We start from the raw sequence: 27,891 nt of genomic DNA, 5'->3' as shown, positions 1-27,891 counted from the left end.
TGCATGTAGAGTCAGAAGGGCAAAAACCAAAACGATCTATGGGTAAGGATGCTAGGTGGCATATGCCTTTAGCCCAGCTTTCAAAAGAAACAGCAGATGGATCCTGAGTTCAAAGCTAGTTTAATCTACAGAGCACATATACTAGGGCTATGTAAAGAGACCTTATCTCAAAAATATGCTAGTATATTGGTTCTCCAATACTCTACTATTACTTATTACTAACTAACTAGTATAGGAGAAATGAAGTTATCTCAGAAAAAAAAAATCGGTGAACTTTTCGTGTATTGTTAAGCTTTGGAGACTGCAACAATGAAAATTTCAAGTTCAATTTGCCAACACTGATGCTGTAGCTCACAAGTGACTACAACTCTAGTAGCTCCATGGCAACCTGACACCTCTGGCCTCCACAGGCACCTGCATTCACATACAGACACACATAAATCTTTTTTAATCAGATAAATATATTGAACAAATTATAGAGTGAGATCTACATAAAGGTACATTTTTAAAGTCTATTTCAAAGCAAGTATCTTAAGAGGAGATTATTATTAACTAAACCAAATGTTAACACTCATTCCATGTCCCCAAACACACTCACAAATAGATACATTAATAAAAGTAGATCCTAAATTTTAATCCAACTTTCAATTCAAAACTGATAACAGACTTTAAAAAGAAAGCTGGTCATTACAATCATACCTTTGACTCAAAGGAAACAAAGAGCACACCATCCACATCTTCTAGATCAGGCTTCACATCAGGGAAGGTATTTCCAGGGCCTACAGGAATATTCTTTGAAGCGGTTAAAGATTTCCCTGTGTTTTTAGGTGGTCGTCCTGCCTTAGAGAGTCTCAACTTTCTCGGCCTTCCTCTTTTCCCAGGAGTATTTGGAGAGGCACTCTGACTAGCATTCACAGTCTTTGAAGGTATTGCCATTTTAAGCATCGTTGTTCGCTTTTTGCCTAAGTCCTCTTTTCCTGAAAATGAGTCTTCAGTTGATCCTTTTGAACTGTCATGTGTTTTTTCCGTGCTACTGCTGTCAAATATGTCAGGGTATTTCCAATGAGGCTCTTTAAGTAAAGTATACTTTTGTACCATTCTGAGATCTGATGAATGTTTTCTGAGACTATTTTCTGAATCCTTGCTTAAGCAAAAGCCAGTCTCATCAGAATTTTCAATATACGCAGGCAAATATTCTAATTCTGCCAACATAGATTTATCTTTTCGAGATGTGGAGAGCATATTATCAGGCAATTCAGAAATTTTTACTGTGCTTTTAGTGACTGCACAGGGCTCCAGGTAAACTACTGGCATTTTCCCAGCATCTAATTTAAACATTTTAGCTTTTGCAACACCTGGGCTATTTGGTAGCCATTTATAAGATGAATGGTCAGCTTCCAAGTTATCAACTTTATTATGCCTCTTTAGTTGTTTCTCTAGTATAGGGTCGTCATCGCTGTTTGAGTATACATCTGTTTCCTCATCTGTCTCTTCTTGTTTCACCGTAATCCCTTCTGGGCATTCACCAAGTTCATAGTCATAATCATCTAGAGGCTCCTCTTTAATGACAACATTAAAGTTTCCATTCGGGTTTAATGGTGAGGAAATCTGGGAATTTTCTTCAAAACTGCTCACATGACTAGAGAGGTAGAAGAAGATAAAAAGTACAGAACTATCCATAAACAAGACTCAAGGAAAAACAATTCTTAAAACCAATTAATCCATCAGATTTCATGAGTCATTACTTAAAAATCCTCTGTAACTTAAAGTGCTCAAAAGTAAATTATCAACATCACACCTTTATCAATTTTTCACACAAAAAATACAATTCAAGAGCAAAGTTTCAGGGCTGGGAATGTAGTTCAACTGGTAGAATGCTTGCCTAGAACACAAAAGTCCTAATTTCAATCCCATCACTACATAAACTAACCCTGCTTATATAAATAAAACATGGAAAAAGAATATAGCTTACCCTTATCATTAAATCAAAATACAGAGGACCTTATACAATCTGTTTGCCTTTAGATACTGATCACATATACAGAACTCCATACTAAAAAAGTCAGCTAAAATCAACCAAATATCAAACTCTTAAAAATTCATGCATCGGGGCTGGGGATTTAGCTCAGTGGTAGAGCGCTTACCTAGGAAGCGCAAGGCCCTGGGTTCGATCCCCAGCTCCGAAAAAAAGAACCAAAAAAAAAAAAAAAAAAAAAAATTCATGCATCATCAAATGCCAACAAGAGGGAAATGACGTCTATTACAGCTGAGCAGTGGTGGTGCACGCCTTTAGTCCCAGCTCAGAGAGGTAGGTTTCAGAGTTCAAGGCCAACCTGATCTACAGAGTTCCAGGTCAGCTAGGGCTACACAGAAAAAAACCCTGTTTCTAGAAACCAAAATAAACAAGCAATCTATCATAACTAGGAATTACAATAAATTAATGTGCTTTAAACCGCTAGTCCATTTCTGTATGTCAGATAAAATACCTAATACAAAACTTAACATCTTAACCAATTCATTATAGTAGCCTTCTTAGCATATTCACATTACTACCAAAACATTTTTAATTTTTCAAATTAAAAAAGTCACTTTCAAGGAATAAAGTATGTGACTCCGTAGCAGAATGCCTGCCCATTAAGTGTTAAGTCCTAGGTTCAATTCCAGCACCCTTCTTATCCCCCAAAAAGACATGTTTTCAATGTGAAGAATTTGCCAGCATCGTGGGTGTAATGATGGCATATCTTTTACCCCAGCACTCAGAGGCAGGTGGACCTGAGGTGAGGCCTGCATGGTCTTCAGAAAAATCTCCATACCAGCCTGGCCTACACAGTGAGACTCTGAGGGGAGGTGGGGAGGTGGGGAGGTGGGGAGGGAGGGAGGGAGGAAGGGAGGGATAGATGAAAGATTTTGTCACAAACTTCCAAAATCAAAGGCTAGGTTACAGCTGGGGATGCTCCGTCATCTGTAAAGCACTTGCCCAGCATGTGCAAAGCCCTAGGTCAATCCTTAGTACCACATAAATCAAACATAATAGTACATATGGGTCATCTCAGCACTTACAAAGTGAAGACAAAGAGGACAAGAAATTTAAAGTCAGGCCTTTGAGTTGGCTCAGTGGTAAAAGTACCTGAGGTTAAAATCTGATAGCTTGGGTGGATCTGATCCCTGGGATCAATATAGTGGAAAAACAAAAAAACCAAAAAAAAACCCAAAAAACAACTCCCATTAGTCCTCTGAACCACACACACACACACACACACACACACACACACACACACACACACACACCAACAACCAAATAAAATGTGAAAATAAAACAATTCAAAAAAGGTTTGTGAAACTAAAAGTCTCAAAAGGAATTCATTTCTAACTCTAATATATCTCAATGAAACACTAATTTTTTAAAACTTGCTAGCTTAATATACATTGTCTTTATAAAATCCAAATATATCAAATATGCACAACTATGTGAACAATAGTTACTTGCTCCTACAGAACTTATTCAAAAATCCTTCAAAGAGTAACTTTGATAACAGATAGCTAAGGAAGAACCCTGACTTCAGATTCTCTTGTTTTTACCTCCCTAATGTAGGTCAATCATCACCAGTCCTGGCTTTGTGCAGCACTGGGGATGGAAGCCAAGGCTCTGTACATGCTAGTAGAACAGGCTACCGGCTGATATACTTTAAATAGGCAGATTTTATGGTATACGAACATCTTAAAACATGAAAAAAAAATTCATTATATGTATGTGTATGCTTATATGTAATAGAGAATGTGTATGCTTATATGTAAACAAGAACAAGTGGTAGAAGTTAAACTTTTTCTTTCAAGATGTGGAGCTCTGGGGATCAAATTCAAATTAAGTGTCAGACTTAGCATCATGTGCCTCCATCATGCTGGGCCACAACATATTCTACTGTTGTTTCATTTAAATCAGGCTCTTACTATGCATTCCTGGCTGGCCTGAAACCTGTTATGTAGAGCAGACTAGCCTAGAACTCAGAGAGATCTGCCTGCCTTTGCCTCCAGAGCAGAGAATTAAAGTTGTATGCCCCCGCACCTGGGTATCTTAAACTTTCTAAAGTTGAAGAAAAAGAAGTAGAGGAGGAGGGGGAGGGGGAGGAGGAAGCAGCAGCAGCAGCAGCAACTACTAGGTTTGGTGGTTCATACTTATAATCCTAGCACTCAAGATGCTTAAGCAAGAGGATTGTCTCTTGAGTTTCAGGCCATCCTGGGCTATAATGGTAAGTTCCAGGCCAGCCTGGACTGTCTCAAAGAAAAAGGAGAAAAGAAAAGAAAAGGATGCTAGATTTAACAATTCATCAAGGTTAAATGCCTGTAAATAAATACACACACACACACACACACACACACACACACACACACACACTCACTCACTGACTAGCTACCCAATTTTATATAGAGAAACAAATAAACCCAGATACAATAATGAGTAAAATCTTCAGTGCTGTAGTCTCACCAGTAAATATAATCCAAACAAAATAATTAAAGGAACTTCAGTTAAACTACCACAGAGAACTGAATTTAACACATATATATGAATATTCCACCTAATAGCTCAGAAATACACCTGAAACTTTCTCAAAAGATCACATTTTAGGGCATACACATATCTTAACCATTTTTTAACTTCTCGTTTTTCCATATCAAACAAAATAAAACTAAGCAGCAATACCAAAGGAATCTACAGAAACTACTCCACTATTCAAATACCAGGAGAATGAGCAATACAAGTTTCAGTGATTTGGAAGGTCACTAAAGAAAAAAAAAAGGAAACTTTTAAAATTCATAGAACCAGGGGTTGGGGATTTAGCTCAGTGGTAGAGCGCTTGCCTAGAAAGCGCAAGGCCCTGGGTTCCGTCCCCAGCTCCGAAAAAAAGAACCAAAAAAAAAAAAAAATTCATAGAACCAAATAAAAATGAAAACCCAGTTTTATCAAAATCTTTGGGATACAATAAAGGAAGTTCTAAGAAGAAAGTTTATTGTTACAAGTGTTTATTACTTAGAAAATAATAGTAATTCAAACAGGACATAGTGTTGCATGCCTTTTATACCAGCAGAGTCAGGTGGATCTCTGTGATTTCTAGGCACCCTAGTCTACACAGTGAGTTCCAGGACAGCCAGTGCTATATAGAGAAAAATCCCTGTCATAAAACAAGACAAAACAAAACAAAATAAAATTCAATAAGGACAGTCCTCAAGCTCTTAAAAAAAAAACAAGAGAAACCCCTAAATCAATAGGCGGCGGGGGGGGGGGGGGAAGATCGGGGAGCAATTAATGATATAAAGATGAAAAGAATTAAAAAAAAATCAATTAACCCTTTGCCTACTAACCATAAAGAAGATTCAAACTAAAAACAAACAAATAGGGTTGGGGATTTAGCTCAGTGGTAGAGCGCTTGCCTAGGAAGCGCAAGGTTCGGTCCCCAGCTCCAAAAAAAAGAACCAAAAAAAAAAAAAAACCAAACAAACAAATAATGGGTAGCAATGAAATCTTAAAATTATTAGAAAGTATTATGAAAATTGGAAAATCTAGAAGAAAAGGGTAAAATCCTAGACACATACAGCCTTACAAAATTACAAAAGGATAGCTCAACTCCAATAGATCTATAGTGAGCAAAAAACTTAAGCCATATAAAAAGTAACAAGAAAGATGAGACTAACATAGTACCTGTGGATTTCTAGCAAGCTTGTAAAGAAAAACCAAAGTACTTCAAAGTGTTCTGCGAAAATAGGAAAAAAGGGAAGTAACTAGTGATACCAAAGCCATTCTACAAATCCAGTATTACCTTGATTAACAAAATAACAAAAACAGGTAAGGATATAATAAAAACAGGAAACTAAACCAATTTCCCTGCTATACGAAGATTCAAAAATTCTCAATAAAAAGTTCAACATCACCAGGCATGACGGCACAGTCCTTTAATTCTAGCACTTGGGAGGCAGGAGCAGGTGAATCTCTGTGAGTTCAAGGCCAGCCTGGTCTACAGTGTGAATTCCAGGACAGCCAAGGATACACAGAGAAACCCCATCACAAAAAACAAAACAAACATCTATTCATAAAAAGACCTACAGAAACTAGAAACAGAAGTAACACCTCAATATCATAAAGCAACATACAATTTGCCTGTGCTAAATGGGAAGAAAAGCAAAACATTGCCTCTAAAATAAAAAATTAGACAAGTGTCTACTCTGTTTGTTTTTGTCCAAGGTAGTGCTTGAAGTCTCAGACAATAACAAAACAAGAAATAAAAGGGATACAAATAAGAAAGAACAGAGTCAAATTACCCCGATTTGCAGAGTATGATGTGAAACATAAACATTTTACAAAGATGAGTAGACCTTCTATTTAGTTATTGTCCCCTTCCTCACCCTCCACCCCCATCCTCACCCCTCAGTCCCACTCCACAAGTTCTCACTATGTAGCTCTAGTTGTCCTAGAACTCACTATGTAGACCAGGCTGGCTTCACAGAGATCGGCCTGCCTCTTCCTCACAAATGCTGGAATTAAAGATATGTGCTACCATACCCAGTCTGAATCAGTGGATTCTCTATCTTCAAATGTGGTGAAAAAGAAATCAAGAAAACAACTCCAATCACTGTGGATTTTTCTTTCTTTTTTTTTTTTTTTTCAGAAAAAAAAAAAAAGGGAATAAACCTAACCATGGATGTAAAGCCTTCTATAATGAAAACTATGACACTTAGAAATAAAATTGAAGAAAACATGAGAATATGGGAAAACTTTCCATGCTTATGAATTGGGAAAAATGATATTGTAAAAAATGGTTTTCTGAAAGCTACCTACAGATTTCAATGCAAGTGCATCAAAATTCCAATGACTTTCTTCACTGAACTAGAAAAAAAACAACAATCCTAAGATTCATATGGAAGCACTCAAACCTCCAGACACGCAAAGCAATCCTAAGCAGAAAGAACAATGCAGGAGATACCATGATTTCAAATAAATAACAAAGCAGTATTAAGAAAAACAACATGGGGGGTTGGGGATTTAGCTCAGTGGTAGAGCGCTTGCCTAGGAAGCACAAGGCCCTGGGTTCAGTCCCCAGCTCCGAAAAAAGAAAGAAAAAGAAAAACAACATGGTAGGTACTCACAAAAGACAGATGTATAAAGCAGTAAAATAGAACAGAGGATCCAGAAATAAACCACGCAATTACAAGTACCCAACCTTCAACAAAGGTACCAAAAACATAAATCACATGCGTACATTCATTCATGCACATGTACACACACGTACACACACATACACACACACACACACACACACACACACACACACACACACACACACACACACGCAGCCTAAATAACCTCTTCAACAAAATATGGCCAAGGGAAACTGGATATTTACACACAGAGAACTATGAAGGAAATCACTGTAAGGGTTAATTTTCATTATCAATTTAATAACATTTTGAATCACCATGGAAATACATTTCTGATGTGTTTATGAGGTTATTTTCCAGAAATAGGAAATTGGTAATGAGGAGAGTGAGAACACTCATTCCAATTTGATGACATTCACAATCTCACGGGCTAGGGTACCAGGCTAGATAAATATTGAAAGAGAGAGGGGTTGGGGATTTAGCTCAGTGGAGTGGGTTAGGTCCCCAGCTCCGGGAAAAAAAAAAAAAAATATTGAAAGAGAGTCAGAGGAGCACCAGTATTCACTTTCATGTACCTCCTGATAGGGGAGACAATGTGAGCAGCTGCCTCACACTACTGCCGTTATGCCTTTCATATCATGATGAACTGCATCCTCAAACTGTTAAATATTATACTAATCCTACACAAAAATCTATTCAAAATGAATCAAAGACCTTAATATCAGTCCTAAAACTCAAACAGCTAGCAGTTCTCAACCTTCCTAATGCTGTGATCCTTTAGGTTGTGCTGACCCCCAACCATAAAATTATTTCGTTCTACTTTGTAACTATAATTTTGCTGCTATGAATTGCAATGTAAATATCTAATATGCTGGATATCTGAAATACGACCCCCAAAGAGTCTCAATCCACAGGTTGAAAGCCTGTGGGCTAGACAAAAACACAGGCATTAAGTAAAGATTTTTTGTAAAGAACTATTACAGATTGAAAAATAGCAAGAATTGACAACTTGAATAAAGTTTAAAAGGCCTACACCACAAAAAGGAACAAAATAAAGAAATAGCCTAAAACAGCAGGGGCTATAGCTCTTTGGTAAAGCACTTAACTTGGTACTACCTAGCCAAAGGAAAAAGCCTAAATATAGAGTAGGAAAAAAAAATCAGTATCAAAGGGAAGGAATGGAAAGGAAACTGAGAAATAAAAATAATGAGTCCAGGAATTCACAACCAGCCAGAATAAGAGTCGATCCCAGGTTTTTTTTTTTTTAAATGGGGGGAGTGTGTGTTAGGGTGGGAGTGAGGGGGAGATTTGACCAGATAGATGACTTAATAGTTAAAAGCATAGTTAAGGGGTTGGGGATTTAGCTCAGTGGTAGAGCGCTTGCCTAGGAAGCTCAAGGCCCTGGGTTCGGTCCCCAGCTCTGGAAAAAAAGATAAAAAGCATAGTTAAAAGCACTGGCAATTCTTATAAAGGACCCATGTTTGATTCCTAGCGCCTACATTCCAGCTCAAAACCTTCTGTAACTCCAGTTCAAATGCTCTCTTCTGGCGTCTGTGGGTACCGGACATGCATGTGGCACACAAACAGACATTTGTATAGGCAAAATATTCACACACATAAAATACTTTAATTAAAAAAATTAATCCCGGGGTTGGGGATTTAGCTCAGCGGTAGAGCGCTTGCCTAGCACGCACAAGGCCCTGGGTTCGGTCCCCAGCTCCGAAAAAAAGAAAAAAAAAATTAATCCCAGAGACAATTTTTAAAAGAGAATGAGACATGTATATACAAAGTGGCAGATGCCTTTAAATCTCAACACTCAGAGACAGAGAAAGGAGAATCTCTGGAAGTTTGGGGTAAGCCTACTATTCTATACAAGTTCTGGAACAGCCAGGACTACAAAGTAAGATCCTATCTCAAACAGACAGAGTAATAGAACCAAATTCTGTAATTATAGTATAGATTTTAGCCTACTTTTTTCAGTGAGAATCTACTAGACGATACATACCTTAGTGTTTGCATATATGCCAAGAATGTAAGAGGACCAAAATTCAATCCCCAGTTCTACTATCACCACCCTCTCCCATAAAAATCAGTGAGGTGGGTACAGTGATGTGCACCTTTAATCCTAATACTTGAGAGACAAAAGAAGGTAGATATATCTATGAGTTCCAGGCCAGCCAAAGCTACAAAAATACAGAAACAAAAAACAAAAACCGTGTAAAATTATTTTAAGAGTTAGGCATAGCAGTGCAGCACCTATAATTACAGCTCTTGACACACAGAAGCAAAAGAACAAGAATCAGAAGTGCCAACCCAGCCTCCACTGAGCTAACTTCTATCTCAATAAAAACAGGTCAGGTATGCATGCCTTTAGTTCGAGTCAAGTAGACCTACTGAATTCCAAACTAGGACTACACAGTAAGACCCTGTCTTTAAAAAACAAAAACAGGGGCTGCAGAAATGGCTCATCATCAGTTAGGAGCACTGGCTTCTCTACAGGACCCAGGTTCAACTCCCAGGACCCATACAGTAGCTAACGCCTGTTTGTAACTCCAGATTCAGGCAAACCATGGGCACCTGGCATACACACAGTGCACACACACACACAGGCAAAATACCCATACACATAAAATGTGAATGGAATGTGTTTATGCATACTTATATATAAAGAATTTAGACTTTAAGATTTATGGCACTGAGCTTCTTAAATATTTGACATTTTCTGATAATTAATCAAAGTAGTTTCCTAATCAAAGTATTTCATGAGCATACTGCTCACACTTAAGTTTATGCTAGACTTCATAGTGCCCCTCACCCCCAACATCCCTCCCCCCACCCCCACACACATACACACAGCTTCAATGTCAGGCTACCAAAAAGGTGAATACTGGTTAGAGAATCAGTTCAGCCTCTGGGGAGAGCAAAGCCAACAGGAGATCATTCTACTCAGGTAGAACATTTCCTGAGTTCTGTGAGTGAGTTTAGCAAGTTAAGTGAACCTAAGGGAGATTGGAATCTCCTGATTACTATCAAAAAAGGTGGCCTGGGCCAGTTTCTGAAATAAGCACAACCTTTTTTTATAGGCTCAAACCTGTAGGCCTAACAATAAAAGTTGTTTTAAAAAATGAACATTTTCAGTTGCTTGGTGGTTAGCCAAGGTACAGAAATAAGTTGTTAATAAGTTTAAAATTATAATTTTATTTTTTATTACTGTTAATCTCTTACTCTGATAATTAACTTGTACACAGAGAAAAAAAGAACATAGCAGACATGAAGCTAACTTAGCACCATCTGCAGTTTCACAAATCCTCTAGGTCTTGAATTTATCCTCTAGAATAGTGAGATCCTGTCTTTAAAGGGGTCAGAGGAGAGGCAATAGGAAATACAAACTAGTTGGGAGCCAACAATGACAAAGTTTAAAAAATGACCCTACAACAAAGGTGGACTATGTAATAGGACCATATTCTGGAAGTTGGGACTATAGAGCTCTATTAAAACAATGTAGTTTTGACCTTAATGTAGTGTTGACACAAACAACAGAAGAAAACAACAACCAAGGAAAGACTCTCCCACATATAATCTCCTGAGTGGCCAAAAGTTCTGAGTCATCAGAAAAATAAAAACTAGCGCTTGCCTAGCAAGCGCAAGACCCTGGGTTCGGTCCCCAGCTCCGAAAAAAAAAAAAAAAAAAAAAAAAGAAAAGAAAAAAAAAAAAACTGAAATCATAATGCTCCTGCCTTTAACAAACAGTTCCACACAATATAACATGGGAAGCTAGACCCAGAGTAACTTGGCAAGGGGGTGGGGAGATGGGGAGAGAGGGAGAAAGGGAGGAAGAGAGAACACTTAAAACAATTTTTCTTAAAGACAAGGTCTCACTTCTTTCAGGCTGACCTCAAATTTGATATATAAGTAAAAATTGCCTTGAACTTCTGATCTTTTTTCCTTCTTTCCCTCCCCAAGTGCTGGGATTACAAGCATGCTACTATGAGCAGTTTTTATGTGATATCGGAAATCAAATCTACTGCATGGCCTATGGGAGGCAGGCACTCTACTAAAGAGGTACATCTAAAGTCCTAAAATACAGTTAAATTATCCACAAGAGGGGTTGGGGATTTAGCTCAGTGGTAGAGCGCTTGCCTAGGAAGCGCAAGGCCCTGGGTTCGGTCCCTAGCTCCGGGAAAAAAAAAAAAAAGAACCAAAAAGAATTATCCACAAGAAGCGTTGCAACACCTGTATGTTCTTAAATTAGGCGTGACAGTAGGTTAAAATAAAAAACTATACAAAAGAATTATAACAGACTGTAACAAAGGTGAATGAATTCTCCCATTCTCTAAAAGTATTTTGTTATACGGAACTCACCTTTCTTGTGATGAAGGACAAAACGCCTATATGATGATAGACATGAGATAAATAATGTAGGCACTATGCCAATAGCATGAGATAATATATAAAGACTAACCAAATGCAACAACTATAAAACTTCCACAATGCCTTTTCTTATTTGACAGGGATATTAAGTGACTAGTGGGGAGAGACCATACACAGCATGGATATCCTAGACACAAGAATGCAAATCTCATACCAAAAAAAAGGACCACAAGGAATTTTATCCTGCTACTCAGAAGTATATACCTTAAAATCTTACAGATCGGGGCTGGGGATTTAGCTCAGTGGTAGAGCGCTTACCTAGGAAGCGCAAGGCCCGGGGTTCGGTCCCCAGCTCCGAAAAAAAGAACCAAAAAAAAAAAAAAAAAAAAAATCTTACAGATCTTTTTAGGAAAGAAGGGCAGTACTACCTACTACTTAGAACTCTGAACATGTTAAAGTAGGCATTGTACCATTGAGCTACAATCTTCACCAGAGAACTTTCTAATAAATGCTTTAAAGTCTTTTTTCTTTAATGGTTATATAAAGGGGTGATAAGAAAAAACTGTGTTTTGTTTTGTTTTTTTAAAACAAGTCTGGGCTGGGCAGTGGTAATGGCACAAGCTTTCAAACCCAGTACTTGGGAGGCAAAGACAGGAGGCTATCTGAGAGTTCAAAGCCAGGCTGGTCTACAGAATGAGTATCAGGACAGCCACAGCTACACAGAGAAACTGTCTTGCAAAAAAAAAGGTCTGGGTGGCTAGAGAAATGGTTCAGTAGTTACAAGCCCTTGCTGCTTTTCCGAAGAACCCACATCATGTGCTCAAAAAATACCTGTGACTCCAGTTCAGGGGATCTGCCCTCTATTGGCCTCCACAAGGACCTCCACACGCATATAAAATACAGACATACATGCATACATATTAAAAAGAATAAAAATCTTTAAGTCAAGCATGGTGGTGCACATCTTTAATACCAGCACTCAAGAAGGGAGAGGCAGGCAAGATCTCTGTCAGTTCAAAGCAGCTTGCCTACATAGCAAATTCCAGGCCAGTCAAGATAGTGAGATCCTCTCTCAAAAAAAGCAAATAAAAAAACTGAGAATAAAAAGACAGATGGAAAGACGGACGGACAGACGGAAGGAAGGAAGCAAGCCAGCCAGTCAACCTGGGCTAGAGAGATGGCTCAGGGGTTAAGAGCACTGACTGCTCTTCCAGAGGTCCTGAGTTCAATTCCCAGCAACCACATGGTGGCTCACAACCATCTGTAATGGGATCTGATGACTCTTCTGGTGTGTCTGAAGACAGCTACAGTTGAAGACAGCTACAGTGTACTCACACACATAAATAAATCTGAGAGAAGAGAGAAGAGAGAAAGAGGGGGGGGGGGGGGGAGCGTGCGCACTAACCATGGGTGCACATCTGTAATCCCAGTGGCCAGGAGGAGACAAAGGGATCCCGAGTTGGCCAACCTGGGCTAAACAGAGCAAGCTCTAAGCAAGTTAGGCTATATACTAAAACCTTGACCAAAAAGTTTGGAATGGAAGTATGTACACGCATGTGCTCGCGCTCTTGCTCTCTCATGCTCTCTTTCTCTCTCAGTGGATATTACTTAATCTCTTTTTCAGCTGCACATACAAAAAGTATTAAAATGAAGTATCAGTAAATAATATAAAATATACAAAAGTTGAGTACTTCTTACCTGAACTGTTTGGTATTAGAAGTATTTCAGGTTTTGGAGTTTGTTTGTTTTTTTCCACTAAGGTTCAATTATATAAAATGAATTTATTTTTAGAAAATACACTAGGACATTTTCATAGATAATTTTCAAATTATATTTTATTGGACCATTTATGAGTTAGGATATACTTACAGCAGTAAATTCAGCTTATGAGTACATCTTATGCCTTAATTGGATAAACTTTCAGTTATAATTTAGTTTTTCCTTCTTTTCCACAAATAATCATGAGTTGTCTACATATGCTAACAAGGATCAAGTCACAAGTAAATAAAAGCTTCCTGGTTTGACAAATTATCCAATCTGCCTGCAATTCTAGATCCTGAACCCAGTGTACATTCATCACAAAAAAATAAGCTGTAACAACAAAAAATTAAAAGCGGGTATGGTTTACTTTATAGTAACTGATATTAATCAACATCTATAGCATTCCACAGAACCAACAAATCATTTCCAAAATCTGGCCTATCTCAATCTTTTTATCTCTAAGAACAGAAAAATTCCCCAGCTCAGAAAAAAAGAAAAAAAAAAAAAAAAGAACAGAGAAATTATTATCCAACCAGTGAGATGATCAGTGGGTAAAGGTGTAGAATTGGATGTTCCAGATGCACATGAATATCAATTCTCTAAAGTTGTCCTTTAACCTACACAAATGCACACACACCAAATAAATATAAGTTTTTAAAAAATTACAACTTACCTTTCAGAAATCTCACGTTTCAACTGAGGAACTTCATGTGTAGAATCAGTATTCATGAATCCAAGAAAGTCTTGTTTTACATTATTGGGAGCCTTCTCTAAACCTAGGCTTGATGTTTCATGACCCCTTAACACAGGATCAAAATCACCTGAATGTATCTCTGACCCCTCACCTTCTGTAAGACGAACACGATGACCAGGAGAACTAGAAACACTATTCCCTTCTTGATCAGAGCTATTCCTTTGTTTTCCATCTCTCTGAGGCTTACTGCTCAACCCATCATCCCGAAAGCCTTTGGCAAATGGATTGTAATCTATTTTCAACTGGGTAATCTGAATATTCTGATAAGCTGTTACTGCAAAGAATTCAGTCTGGGGGAAAGTAAAAGTATGAACACCAGGGCCATTTAACTGTATCACTTCTGTAGCCTTTTCTGCAGGCACCAAATGAAGCCTTGGCAGGTAACGATGCATAGAGTGCAAGATAATATGTCCTTCCTGGTCCAGTGTATTGTTGGTAAGTTTGAGTTTATAGAAAGATACTGGTTGATGCATCCAATAATGACCTGTGGAAGGAGATTCTGGATGAATGAAAACTCTCCCCAAAATATGGGGTTCAGCCTTCCCACTGGGTTCCCACCAACGACCATTCCACTTATACCGATGACTATCCACGGGAGATATGTCCATTACAAGGATATACTTTAAATTTGAATCTAAGCCTGTTATCCAATATCGACAATAAGGAAACATACGTCTTCCCTGTTTGGTCAGAATCATTTCTGTGCTTCGATTATGGAACTCATTCCACATACTATTGTTATCAAGGGTAACAGTGATTTTTCCCACAGTACAATCAGCCGGAAGGCAAATTTTCTCTTTAGATTTTCCTGGTGATGACTCCCGACTCAACAGAGCACGGGCATCTCGATTAGTAACCAAAATTCCTTGATCAGTTTTGCCATTTCCTGGCTGTTTCAGAATGACAAAGAAGGTAGGTGCTGCTCCTGTCACTGTCCCTCCATCTTGATTGGCCAATATGATTTGTTGTTTCTCTTCCATGATTCCAGTGAGAAATTCAGTAGTAAGAAAACTGTAGTCAATACATAATTACAAATGCTTTTTCATCCTAAAAACAAAACAAAACAAAAAACTTTTAGTCAACTCAGAATTTTTCTAACAAAAAATACAACTGTTAGGGCTGGAATTATAACTCATCTGGTAGAGATTTGTCTAGCACACACAAAGCCCTGGGTCCAATTTCCAGTCCTGCATAAGACAGGAGTAGTGACATAGATCTGTACTTTAAGCACTTGGGAGATGGAGAAAGAGCACAAGTTCAAAATCAGTCAGCTGTATAGCCACAGATAAACTTGCTCATGCTCCAGTAAATAATCACCTACCCATAGCTCATGAAAGCAACTCTACTCAAACTTAGTAGAGGCCAGAGAGATATCTCAGCAGGTCAGGCAAGCTAGTTGATCTGAGTTCAATCCCTGAACCTTACAAAAAAGTGAATAAAGAGAATTGATTTTAAAAAAAAAAACCTGTCCTTTGACTTGAATGTTCATTAGGTGACATGCAGATCCACACAAGCACATACTAAAAAATTATCTAAAACCTTTAAACTCACTGAGACATACACAAAGAACATTAATATTAATATACTGAAAAAAAATAGGTTTCGGTTGGAGAGGGAGAGAAGAAATGAGGGTAATAAGAAGTAGGGATGAAGGGGCTGGGGATTTAGCTCAGTGGTAGAGCGCTTACCTAGGAAGCGCAAGGCCCTGGGTTCGGTCCCCAGCTCCGAAAAAAAGAATCAAAAAAAATAAATAAATAAATAAATAAATAAATAAAAAAAGAAGTAGGGATGAAATTACTAAAAGTCATACAATTTGATGCAAGATACAAGTATGAAATTGCCAAAAAAAAAAAAAAAAAAGGAAGTTCAAGGGAATTCAGGATCACCCTGGGATACATGAAAGCCTGTCACAAAAAAAGAAAAGTAACTGATCATGTTATCCAAAAACATTCCTAATTCTCTTAAAACACAGCTTATAGCCTTCTTTCAATCACTGTAACATTATTTGTACTGTAATCCCTAATCACTGTTTTTAAAAAAAATTAGGGACTAGAGGTGGGGAGATGGTTTAAGACAGTCATAGTCTCACTATGCAGATCAAGCTAGCCTCCAGACTTATAGCAATCTTCTCATATCTGACTCTCAAATACTGGGGTTATAGGCATGGGTCACTACACCCAATTACTCTAATCCTTTCTTTCATCTTTAATTTTAATCTAATCTAACTAGCTAAAAATTACTCACACTCTCCAAACAAAACATTAGTAACAATCCTATAATCTTACACAAACTAAAATTATGTATTTATTTTAGAAAACTATATAAACTGGGTATGGTTCTCAAGATATTATCCAATAGATTTAAAGGCTAAGACAGGAAGATTACTTAAAGATCAAGACCAGTTTAGGCTACATAGTCAGAGGCGTGCTTGGGTACTAGGACAAAAATTCCAGTGCTTGCACTTAAGTGCTTTATCCACTGAGTCATCTCACCAAGTTCTGGTGCACTTAAACTACAAATTTTATGTTAGGTGAAGTATAGCTCAAAAAATTATAAATAGCAGGTATGGCAGCACATGCCTTTAATCGCAGAACTTGGGAAGCAGAAGCAGGAGAATCTCTGTGAGTTTGAACCCATCCTGATCTGCACAACAAATTAGTTCCAAGACAGTCAAGATAGACCCTTGTCTTACAATAATAACAATAACAATAACATAATAATAATAATAATAATAATAATAATAATAATAATAATAGCCAGGCTTGATGGCTCATACCCATTAAGCTATCAAGAAAGCTCCAGAGGCAAGAGGATTGCTCTGGGTTGAGACTGTGAGTAAAGGGGTGGTGAAGTGTTAACTGCTCTGAAGGGAGAGGTATCTGCTGTAGGGAGCCAAGAAATACCACAAAGTCACACCACACAACAAACCTCACCTAAGAGATTTATTGGGAAAAACACAGTAAGATGGCTGCCTTGGCTTAGATGAGAAACTGTAAAAAACTGAGCAGGAAACAGGTTTTATATAGGGTTTCTTGGGGGTAAGCTTTCCAGGGTGGCCCATAAAGGGACTGGGTCCAGCCATTGCTGTGCTCTGTGGGCAGAGTCTGGCAGTTGGAAGTCCTCAGGGGTGGGGCCTGGACACTCTTGTGTTAAAGGGCTTACAGGGAGGGGATCTAGTCCTTAATACTAGGGCCCTAACATCCATGACCATAAGCTCCTCTGGGTTGGAGTATTTTTTGTTTATCTTGATATCTGTTTGTTTTGAAAAAATGTCTATTAGCCAGGCTGACATAGGATGCATTCTTCAGAAATACACTGGGCTCTGGTTAAGTATGTGGATGTCTGCTTTGCAGTGCTGGGAATTAAACAGAAGGCCTAAGGTAGGTAAGGTTTAAAATAATTATTTTCTAAAGCTGCCTTAGGACTTTATCCATAAAGATGACTAGTTTTCTAAACTAGTCAATACATATCACACATGGACAAAAAAATATTTCCACAAGTCACCTGGTAACTCTAATATGTTTAAGCTTAGAGAACTCAAAAAAAGTTATATACCATGGTAGAGGTATACAATATTAGTTTTTCCTTTACCTAAACAAGGTTAAGTGCTGAAAACTCAAATTGGGGAGGGAGACGTAGCTCAGCAGAGTGCTTATCTAGAACACACACAGTCCAAGGCCCAGCACCACATTAAAAAAAAAAAAAAAAAGAAGAAGAATCAGACAAGGTGGCGCATGCCTATAACACCAAACACTGAGGCAGGAAATTTAGAAGTTCATAACTACATATCAAATTCAAAGCCAGCCTGGGCCATTTCTTCCCCCAAAGGGGGGTGGGGGAGATAGCTTTATTTCAACTTTGTATATAGGCATCTAATAAAAATGTGAAAATACATTTGAGAAACAAGGTCAGAACTTATAGACTTGCATAAAGTCTTTTCAAAAACTAAACCAAAAAACTTAAACCAAGTAATTTATTGCACCAGGTAACCAATATACATAACAAAGAGCCAATTTATGGCCCCAAGCTATCATAACCTTGAGATACACGGCTATAATTAAAAGATACACACCACCACCGCCAGAGCCACCACCTCCTCTCCCAGTCCCAGTCCCAGCCCCCCGCCAGTCCCCTGCCACCAATAGTGTTGAACCAGACAGGGAGTCTCACATGATATTCAAATGGGTTACCACTGAACTATATCCCCAGCTCTGTTTGATTTTTCTCATCTACAGCTTGTCACTTGGTGAATATGTTGTTTCACACATATAAATACCACTCTAAACTCTAAGGTAACCATAATGTACATTGCAATAATCAGATGTACTTTAGAAGTGCTAGGCTACTCCCAGAAAGAAAGAAGAAATCCATTCTGGCAATATTCTAAAGTACTCTGTATTTTGCTCTCTTAGGTTTTAACAAAGAACATAGGCCAGTGGTGCAAACCTTTAATCCCAGCACTGGGGAGGCTGAGGCAGAAGGATCTCTAAGAATTTTAAGCCAGCGTAGTTTTTCATTCAGCCTTTCCTCATCAAACAGTCACCTAAATTAAAGTAAGGGTTGGAAAGGCCTTAGATTTAGTTGTAATGGGAGAAACTCTCAGTACCCTCACTACACATAGGCACAATCTCTTGAGAGATCGTTTAAAACAGTGTAGCAATTTGCATCAATTCAGAGTACCTATTTTTCTTCATCCAGTGGTCTTTGGGAAATTTTTACTATAATGGTGAGCCTGACATAACCCATAAAACATACTACGTGGCAACCCAATTAAATGATTTACATACTTAGCTACACCAAGTCAAAATTCCAAGTCAATATATTACTTTTCAAACACAAATTTCAGGGCTGGAGAGATGGCTCTGCAGTTAAGAGCACTGACTGCTCTTCCAGAGGTCCTGAGTTCAATTTCCAGCAACCTCATGGTGGCTCACAACCATCTGTAATGGGATCCGATGCCCTCTTCTGGTGTGCCTGAAGGCAGCGACAGGGTATTCATACAAATTAAATCTTTAAAAAAACAAAAAATCAAAAACAAAACACAAATTTCAAATGATGGTCAACACATTCTAAATGTTGCCCATGCTGACCATGCCCTTTCAAACAATTAATGTGTTACTGCATAGGAGACTCACTATAATGTTTGTCTTTTGGTTAAATTAAATCGCATTTTGAAACTCAAATTTTTTATGTATCTTCATTTGTAGGTATCAATTCAAGCTGACAAGCTTTTAGGTGCCCATGGGTAAAACCTGAAAAACTAACCTTTACAGCAGAAATGAACAGAAAATTTGAAATAAATATGCCAAAGCACCCAGAGAACGAAATTTCAAGTCTTTCACTTGTGTTACAACAGTTAAGTGGTCCCAACTTACTATGTATTAAAAAAAAAAAAAAAAAAAGCCTCGTTACTCGTTTTTCAACTACAGAAGACAGCTGGCCACAAACCAGAAAAAAAAAAAAAAATGTCGCAAAGAAAACTCTTCCAGGGTAGAGTCCCAAGGATCACGTGCAGCCAGGCGGAACCCTGTGTTCCTAGGGCTGTTCAGCTGCTTTCGGTTACCTTGGAGACTACACAAGTAGCCACCCCGCCAGCCCATTTCCCAGCAGCCCTCTCGCTACTCTCCTGCACCTTAACTGCAGCAGCGTCGTGCCCAAAAAGCAAGCAAGACAGGCAGGGTTGACTAGGCACTTGGCAACTAAAGCTTGGCAAACTCAATAACACCCACAGGCTGAGCATAAGTGAGCCCTAACTTCTCAAGATCCACGTGTCGGCTTCGGCGACGTGAACAAGAGTGGGTCTCCTGAGTCGGAGATTTTTCCGTTCTACCAATCAAACCACCCTTCTTTGCAAGCACTTTTCACCCATCCCTGCTTCCATCCTTTTGCCAGAGAAAAAGAGACATTCTCGGGGAACGAAAGTGAAGGCAAAAGGCTTCACTCTGCCACCAATTTCGCCAGTTTGAAAAATACTCCCAACTTCTCTATAATCTTCGAACACAGATTCCCCAACTTATAATGATAATAAGCTTCTCAAAGACCTACTTGAAAATTCAACAGAAACGGGAAGTCCTAAGAACAGAAAACCAGTCAAGGCTACCCCACAAAGAGAAAAAGAAAACACCACCTGTTCCCTACCTGTTTTCTCCGCCTTCGATTTTGCACTTAAAAATCACAGCTCCTTTGTTTACAAAGTTCTCATTCTCATTCAACTCACTCATCGTCCCCTCATTAAATTCAGGGCCTTGCCTCAATTTGACCAGAAATTACACGATAGTAAACGTTTGAATAGGTGTCAAAACACGGCACCCAGTTCCTTGGAGAAACAGACTTTGGCTGTTTCCCTCGGAGAGTTGAAACCCCGAGAGCTGAACTCTAAAACCTGCGCTTATTCAGCACAGGTTTCGACAGCCTAGAAACCGTCACGCAGAACGTGCCATGCTGTTCCAACACCCCACGCACGCGAGGGCAGGGCCGTGCCATGGGCACTTCTCACCCCGCCCGCCTCGTGGTCACGGTCTCCGGCGTCGATGTTCCTAGTTAGTTCTCGGAGCGACACGGAAGTGAGGTCGGGGAGGCGCGCGAGATGACATGCGCAACTCGCTCAAGGGACCAAAGGCTGCACAGCCTAAGGCCCAGCCAGGCCCAGGCGTGCGAAGCTCTCTCTGCGGAACGCTGGTCAAGCCGTTCAAATACACAAGTGGTTTAAACTCAAAAAAAAACTCCAATCGGGCCACTATTGAAGCGACGCCCTCCACCCAGGCCCGAGAGTTACCGTGCGGGGCGTGGCCGGCCTCACCCCGAGTCCTTCATATCCCTCTAGGGGAGGGTTATTCTGAAGGGTTCGCACACCGTGTGTCCGCTTCAGCAGAACAGCCTGCGCACGCACCGGATGTCCACGTCACTGCGCACGCGCTCCTACCCACTTGGAGCCGGCTGCGCAGGCGCAAAGGGAGGCGCGAGCAGCACCTCTTTGCCCCTCCCCCAACATCAGAAGGCCAAACGGCCCAGAGCAGCGTCCGGACCCTTGGGTTCCGCCCACGGAGCCGAAGCCGCAGCCTGTACACGTTTTAGTAAACGCGAAAGAACTACTGAAGCTTCCAGAATCAAGAAAGGAGAGACAGGAGAGAGGTATCCAATACCCTCAATCCTGTATTCGAAGCCTTCGTGAAAATTCTGAAGCCACTGCCCACCGGGCCTTTCTCAACAACTCTTCAGCCTTTCCCAGGGACTTCTCACCGGCCCCGCCCCTGCCGTACCCGGCCCCACCCACATGAAGATTCATAGACCGCCTGGCTTCGCAAGTCCATCAAAAAAAAAAAAAAAAAAAAAAAAATTGAGGACCTCCTGTACAAAGTGCTGTAGGGTTAGAAAGCGCCAGAGCACTGGAAAACCTTGAAGCAAACACCATGAAAGAAGAGTAAAGCAATTTTCCAATATTCACCAACAAAAAACACGAGGAAAATTCGAGAAAGCACTGCTGAAAGCAGAGAATGGAAGTTAATGCCTATATTCTCAACACGGAGGCTAAAGCAGAAGAATTGTTGCGAGTTCGAGGCTATCCTGAATTCTACAGTGAGTTCAAGTTCCAGGCTGCCAAGATACCATGCCGAAATGAAAAGCAAAGCAAAGAAAGGTTCGATAAAGGAAAAAGAGCTGCCACTAAACTGCCTAATACCAAGATAAAAGATGTCTTAAAAAGAAGTGGTCAAGGGGCTGGGGATTTAGCTCAGTGGTAGAGCGCTTATCTAGGAAGCGCAAGGCCCTGGGTTCGGTCCCCAGCTCCGAAAAAAAAAAAAAAAAAAAAAAAAAAAAACCAAAAAAAAAAAAAAAGAAGTGGTCAAGAAGTTTACCTGAGAATTTTATCTGAATTTATCTGAAATGCCTTGAGCCTGTATATTTTTTTGTTGTTTTTTCTTCAAGACAATGAGGCTTTATAATTTAAAGAAAACATTAACCAACAAGTATATCAGGCAATTGCCAAACTAAGGCAAAGAACAATATTTCTCAACCAAACATCAAAAAATAATTTAGTTTTTTTCTCTACCACTTACTATTTTCATGCTGCTAATCTACCAGTAAATAATGTTTAAAGTGAAAAGGAGTAAAAAGAAATAATTGAGTAGAAAAACATAAAATTCAGTTCATATTCCCATACTTTTCACTCTCAAGAGATAATAGGAAAACATTCTGTGCTGGGTGACAATACAAACACTTTGAAGGAAAACAAGATTGTAAGGATGGAGCCAAGAGGAAGGACAGGGATAGCCAACAGGGATGATCTGACTTGCTTCTTTTCACTTAGCTATTTATTACTGAGGAGATAAACAAACATAACACATAGGCAGAAACTGCCTATTCTAATTAAGCCCAGAACTAAAGTTGACAGACTTCTGAAATCATTTTGAAACCCATGATTCGGGAAGAGCATTCAAGATCTTAGACAAAACTGAAAACCATTTCTTTAACATGCTCCTCTTCTCTGACTCCAAGAACCTTTGTTATTAAACCAAGATGCCTTCTCAAAGGTTGTAATGGTTTCTCAAAAATCCCATTTTTCTGAGATGAAATTTTGAGTTTTATTTAGTATAAAAAGGTCTGCCCCTAAGATATGAATGACTCAGTAGCATCTCAAAACAGACAACTCAAATAGCATCTCTAATTGGAATATATATGAGAACAACTTGCATGGACAAGGGCAATAGAAATACTCTGGTGCTCTTTCCCTACTCCAGGCAAACATGAAATACCAGGTTTCAATTTTCACCAATTACGGATTTTCATTCCTGATTTGCCAGTTTCCTGAGTATAACTTCATTCACTTTCCCAAAATCCTAAAAATGTTTGCCGTGACATTCTGGGCTTTCTCATTGTTTTTCTGAAGACCTCTCTTCATGATTTCTAGACCTTCTTGCAGACCTCCATTGCTGACCCTGACTCAAAAGGCATGACTTTCTTACAACTCCATCTCCTTCCAGGTGACAAGATTTACAGCTTGCCCACCCTGCTTGCTGCTTTTTCTCAACTACTGAAATGGTCCTTCAGATTAATTTTTTTTTTAGGTAACAAAACAAAATTTTAAGATGCAGCACTAGATCCCCTTAATAGGTATAATACCCATAAGTTTTCAGAGTGGAGTCTACTTAACCTATACTTGGAAAGTAAGAATCAGAGTTTTTTGAGCATTTGTGTTTTTACATGCTAATCTATAATTAATAATATAGCTATACCTATTTCAGGAATTCCGTTTAGATCTACCAAGTAATCGTTTTTGCTTATAATAGAGTTTTATGTATCTCTTGCTGCTTCAAATTTACATAGCCAAAGATGGCTGAACTTCTGTTCTGGTCCTCCGGCTCCACCTCCAGATACAAACAGCCACTGCTAAACCTGGTTTTATGCATGTTAGGCAGCACCCTATCAATAGTGCTATATCCCCAGGGACCAAGTGACTGGGTTTTGTTTTGTTTTTTTAATTGCTTTTTTCAAGTAATTGTATAAATGGTTACACTATTTTCAATGGAGTGTTCCTCAAATTGTACTTAGTTGTATTATCTTTTCATTAGCCAGATGCCATGGTACATACCTTTAATCTTGCACTATGAGACACAGGCAAATGGATCGATGTTAGTTTGAAGCCAACCTGGTCTACATATTGACAACCAGAGGTACATAAATAAACCTTGTCCCAAAAAACAAAGGGAGGAGAGGGGAAAGTTATTCTTAACCAGAAATGATGGTGCATGCCTAATATCTAACATTCAGGAAAATCTTAAATCCCAAACAAGCAAAAGCTATAAAGTAAGATCAAGGTCAGCATGAACTCCTATCTCCAGAAAAAGGGAAGGAGAGAAGAGATACAGCTCAGAGGTAGAGTACTTGCAAAAGTATATCACATAACCCTGTATTTAATCTCCAGCATTAAAACCTAAAATCTAGCCAGATGTGATGGCACACACCTTTATTCCCATTACTCTGGAGGCAAAGGAAGGTGGATCTTTGTGAATTTAAGAATAGCCTGGTCTACAGTTCTAGGACAGGTTGTCTAGGAAAAAAAAAAAAAAGATGCCCTTCTACTGTCCCATGACTTAGGCCCATTATTTCTCACATTTTTCCAGAGGATATTTCCTAAATCTTTCATACTTAAATGTCATTTGTTAAAGAAACTTCCTACTGACAGAGGACTAGATGAAGTATACTGTAAACAAGTATGCAGCATTCAAATATGGTAAGATTTGAGAAAAAAACTCAAAAGCCTATGGCAAAAGAAAAACACTGAAAAATTGTGCAAATATATGAAACAAATCATACTTGTTTTACATGAAGAGCACCAGTGCCTTGAAAAAGTAGATTATGGTAATCAACATAGTTTTTGCCACCAACCCTGATGACCTGAGTTTAATCCCTGGAAACCCATATAAAGAACTAACTACCAGGGGTTGGGGATTTAGCTCAGTGGTAGAGCGCTTGCCTAGGAAGCGCAAGGCCCTGGGTTCGGTCCCCAGCTCCGGGGGAAACTAACTACCACAACTTGCCATCTGAACTCCACATGCTTTCTGTGGCACATGTATGTACAAACATATATACACATGCGTACATATACATACATACACTACATACACACACATGGAATACTTTCTACTATTACTATGTTTTGTAAAGGGGGCGTTTTAAGATTAGAGAGGGCATAGCTTACAATGAACAATCATCCTTAATGCTTCTATATAAATATAATCTAAAAAACTATTCTTTCAAATATGTCTCAAGTGGCGAAAAAAATCTAATCTTAAATTCTTAGTGGTAATATATACTGCTGGTTGTAGGAATGCACTATCTAAAAAGCCAGTCCTAATGGAACTGAAAAATAACCTGGAGTATTGGAAAGCTTTTATTTCAAAATAAAAATGCAGTTAACTGCTTGGAAAAGACTAACAGATTCATACTCTTGCTATGGGCCCACCTGGGAAGAAGAAAGCACATCTTTAATCTAGCAGTCCTTCCAAGGTCAGTAAATACAACTGGAAACCAAATTCCTATGTTAATACAAACCTCCATTTTGGCTACAAGGTCCTATTTCTACTCTTTAATCCTAAAGCCCTCTAGACCTGTCAGTGTTAAGGTGACAGAGACACAGCTCCACCCTGAGGATTTTTCCTAGACTTTTAAGACCTTGACTCAGGTCAAACCAAATTGATAGCTTTAATACCTACAAGATTTCAAGACTAGCCAGTATAATAAAGGAGAGATAGGTTTTTTTCAAAGATATTTTAGCAATGTTTTATTAATTCTTTGAAGATTCCATGTATTTTGATCATATTCATCTCCTTCCCCATTAAAGATATTTTAATGTCTTTAATATTTATTTATGGTATTAAATCCAGTTCCAGGGGACCCAATGCCCTTTTCTGGCCTATAACAACATGGTATACATAAACTCACATATACTTGTACACATACATAAATAAAAATAAATGAAAAAAATCTTATCAAGGTGTCACCAGTGCTGCACTAACCTAGTGCACCTCCTTTCTTTACAAATGGACTTCTGGTGAGATTCTTAGAAAACAGCAAGTTTGTGGCTGGGAAGAGAGCAGTTTTTACTTGTGCTGGAATTCTTGCTCTTCCATTGACTGGTAAAGGCTTCAACTGGATTCCAAAGTATGGGGCTGCTTCTCCCTTCTCATACCTCCAAGATTTCCTTGCCTTTTTATCCTAACTCAGAATCACCTCAAACACCCCAAAACTTTGTTTCTGAAATCAAGACTTCACACCATAAGATCCTCTATTTCCAAGACGTGGTCATGGGCTGTGAACACTTATTAAAGGCATTTAAGTAAGAAGGGTCAGTAAAATGCAGATTTCTCTGCAGCTACTAGTGACAACTACTTACTACCTACAATAGGCAAAGCATTGTTCTTAGCACTTCATACACTTTACCTCACATCCTCAAAACAATAGGTATGATCTCCCATGTTTTTTTCTTTTTTGAGACAGCATCTTGCTATGTAACCCAACTTCTGACCTCAAGATCACAGCAAACCTCCCGATTGCTGCAGCTTAGTAATAATAGCTGCAGAATAATAGCTGTAATCAACACACTCAACTTGATGTTAAAGTAATGACAATGAAAGAAGGTAGAAAGGAAGGAAGAAAGAAGGAAGGAAGGTAGGAAGGAAGGGAGGGAGGGAGGGAGGGAGGGAGGGAGGGAGGGAGGGAGGAAAGGAGGCAGGCAGGCAGGCAGGCAGGCAGGCTGGTTGGTTGGTTGGTTTGAAACCAGCACTCAGGAGTCAAAGGCAGGCAGATATCTCTGACTTTGAGTCCATCCAAGGCTTCATAGTAAGACCCTGTCTCAAAAATAAATATAAAATAGATAATCGGGAGAGATGGCTCAGCAGTTAAGAGCACTGACTGCTCTTCCACAGATCCTGAATTCATTTCCCAGCAACCACATAGTGGCTCACAACCATCTGTAATGGGATCCAATGCCCTCTTCTGGTGTGTCTGAAGACAGCTACTCATACACATAAAATAAATCTTTAAAAAAAATAAATCCAAGCTGTGCTGTAATGCCAGCACTGGGAAGGCTGAGATAAGAGGATTGCCTTGCCATGTGTGCACACTTGTAACACACACACACACACACACACACACACACACAATGTAAAAGGAGATTGATTTTTAGATAGATAAATGCCAAGCTAACTAACCAGTCTGTTATAGTGGCATGTAAACATTTCACTGGGGAAAGTTGTAAAGTACTGTAATGTGAGAGCAAAATGTGGAAGCTAGGAAGATGGCTCAGCTAGTACAGTGCTTGTCATGAAAACAGGAGGACCTGAGTTTGATCCCTAGCAGGCATTTAAAAGAAAGCCAGGTAAGGTGTTCAATATCCATAATCCCAGCACTGGGGAAGCAGAGAAAGAAACATCCCTGAAGCTTGCCAGATGAATCTATGAGCTCCAGGTTTAACCAGAGTAAAATGCTTACTGTGCAATCATGAATAGCTGAGCTTGAATCCCCAGCTCCCTTTAAAAAGCCAGGCATGCTGAAGAGTGTCTGTAATTGAAGAGCAGGGGAGGTAAAAACAAGTGACTCCCTGAAGCTTACTAACTAGGAAGGTTACCACAATCAGTGAGCTTCAGGGTTCAGAGAAACACCCTTTTTCAAAAATAATATGGAGAGTAACCTAGGTAGAAACTCAACATTAACACCTGGCATCCAAATGCATAATACACATGTGCCCGTGTATGCGCACACGCATACAGGCACACGCACACAAATACAGAGATTAACAAACACATGGTGATGCCAGGAGAGTACTGTCTGAACAACGCATCCCATCATTAGAAAAGTATATGAAACAAACTGACTTCCATGAAACAGTGACAATGGTTAAGCTTTTAGTAAGATAGCCATACCACAGAAAGAAGTAGCAGGTAGCAGGGGCAGAGTTGTACAGGTTTGTATAATTAATTAATAGTAAACTCCTTAGAATATGTCCTGCATGCTATCATAAGGTCCATATACCTATTTTTCCCCCTTGAGGGAAGGTTTACTCTGCAGCCATGTAGAACTCACAGTGTAGGACATGTTAGCCTGTGACTCGAAGCAATCTCACTGCTTCGATATTCCAAGTGCTGAAATTAGATACAAACCAACACAGCTGGGTCTCTATTTTTTTTATTTTATTTTTATTTTTTGGTGGCATAGGGACTGAATCCAGGGCCATATGCATCCTAGCAAGTACTGAGCTATATTCCCAAACCTTTATTCTTTTAGATATAAAAATTTTTTTCTTTTTTTTTTTTTTTTTTTTTTTTTTTTTTTTTTTTTTTTCAGAGCTGGGGACCGAACCC

The 27,891-nt window shown here is 39.1% G+C and overlaps 1 protein-coding gene across 10 annotated transcripts in view; it reads right to left on the bottom strand.

Annotated features, from left to right (window-relative positions):
• The window catches only part of Mga (MAX dimerization protein MGA), a 91,176-nt gene that overhangs the window by 47,354 nt on the left and 15,931 nt on the right, over positions 1-27,891 (bottom strand). For 4 of the 10 annotated variants that reach the window (XM_087655164.1, XM_087655168.1, XM_087655170.1 and 1 more), the window contains exons 1-3: positions 20,811-20,925; positions 13,955-15,082; positions 700-1,639 (exon numbers count right to left, since the gene is read on the bottom strand). In XM_087655164.1, the coding sequence (XP_087511290.1) occupies positions 700-1,639; positions 13,955-15,015 (2,001 nt within the window). In that variant the 5' untranslated portion in view covers positions 15,016-15,082; positions 20,811-20,925. Of the gene's footprint in view, positions 1-699; positions 1,640-13,954; positions 15,083-20,173; positions 20,926-27,891 lie in introns of those variants that run through there. The other 6 variants (XM_087655167.1, XM_087655173.1, XM_087655166.1 and 3 more) reach the window with 2 other exon arrangements.

The sequence above is a fragment of the Rattus norvegicus genome, chromosome 3 (genome assembly GCF_021556685.1).
Source record: "Rattus norvegicus strain SHRSP/BbbUtx chromosome 3, alternate assembly SHRSP_T2T, whole genome shotgun sequence".
NCBI classification, from domain to species: Eukaryota; Metazoa; Chordata; class Mammalia; order Rodentia; family Muridae; genus Rattus; species Rattus norvegicus.
Note: the sequence above shows the minus strand (reverse complement) of the source record. Positions and strands in the feature narration are given on the sequence as shown.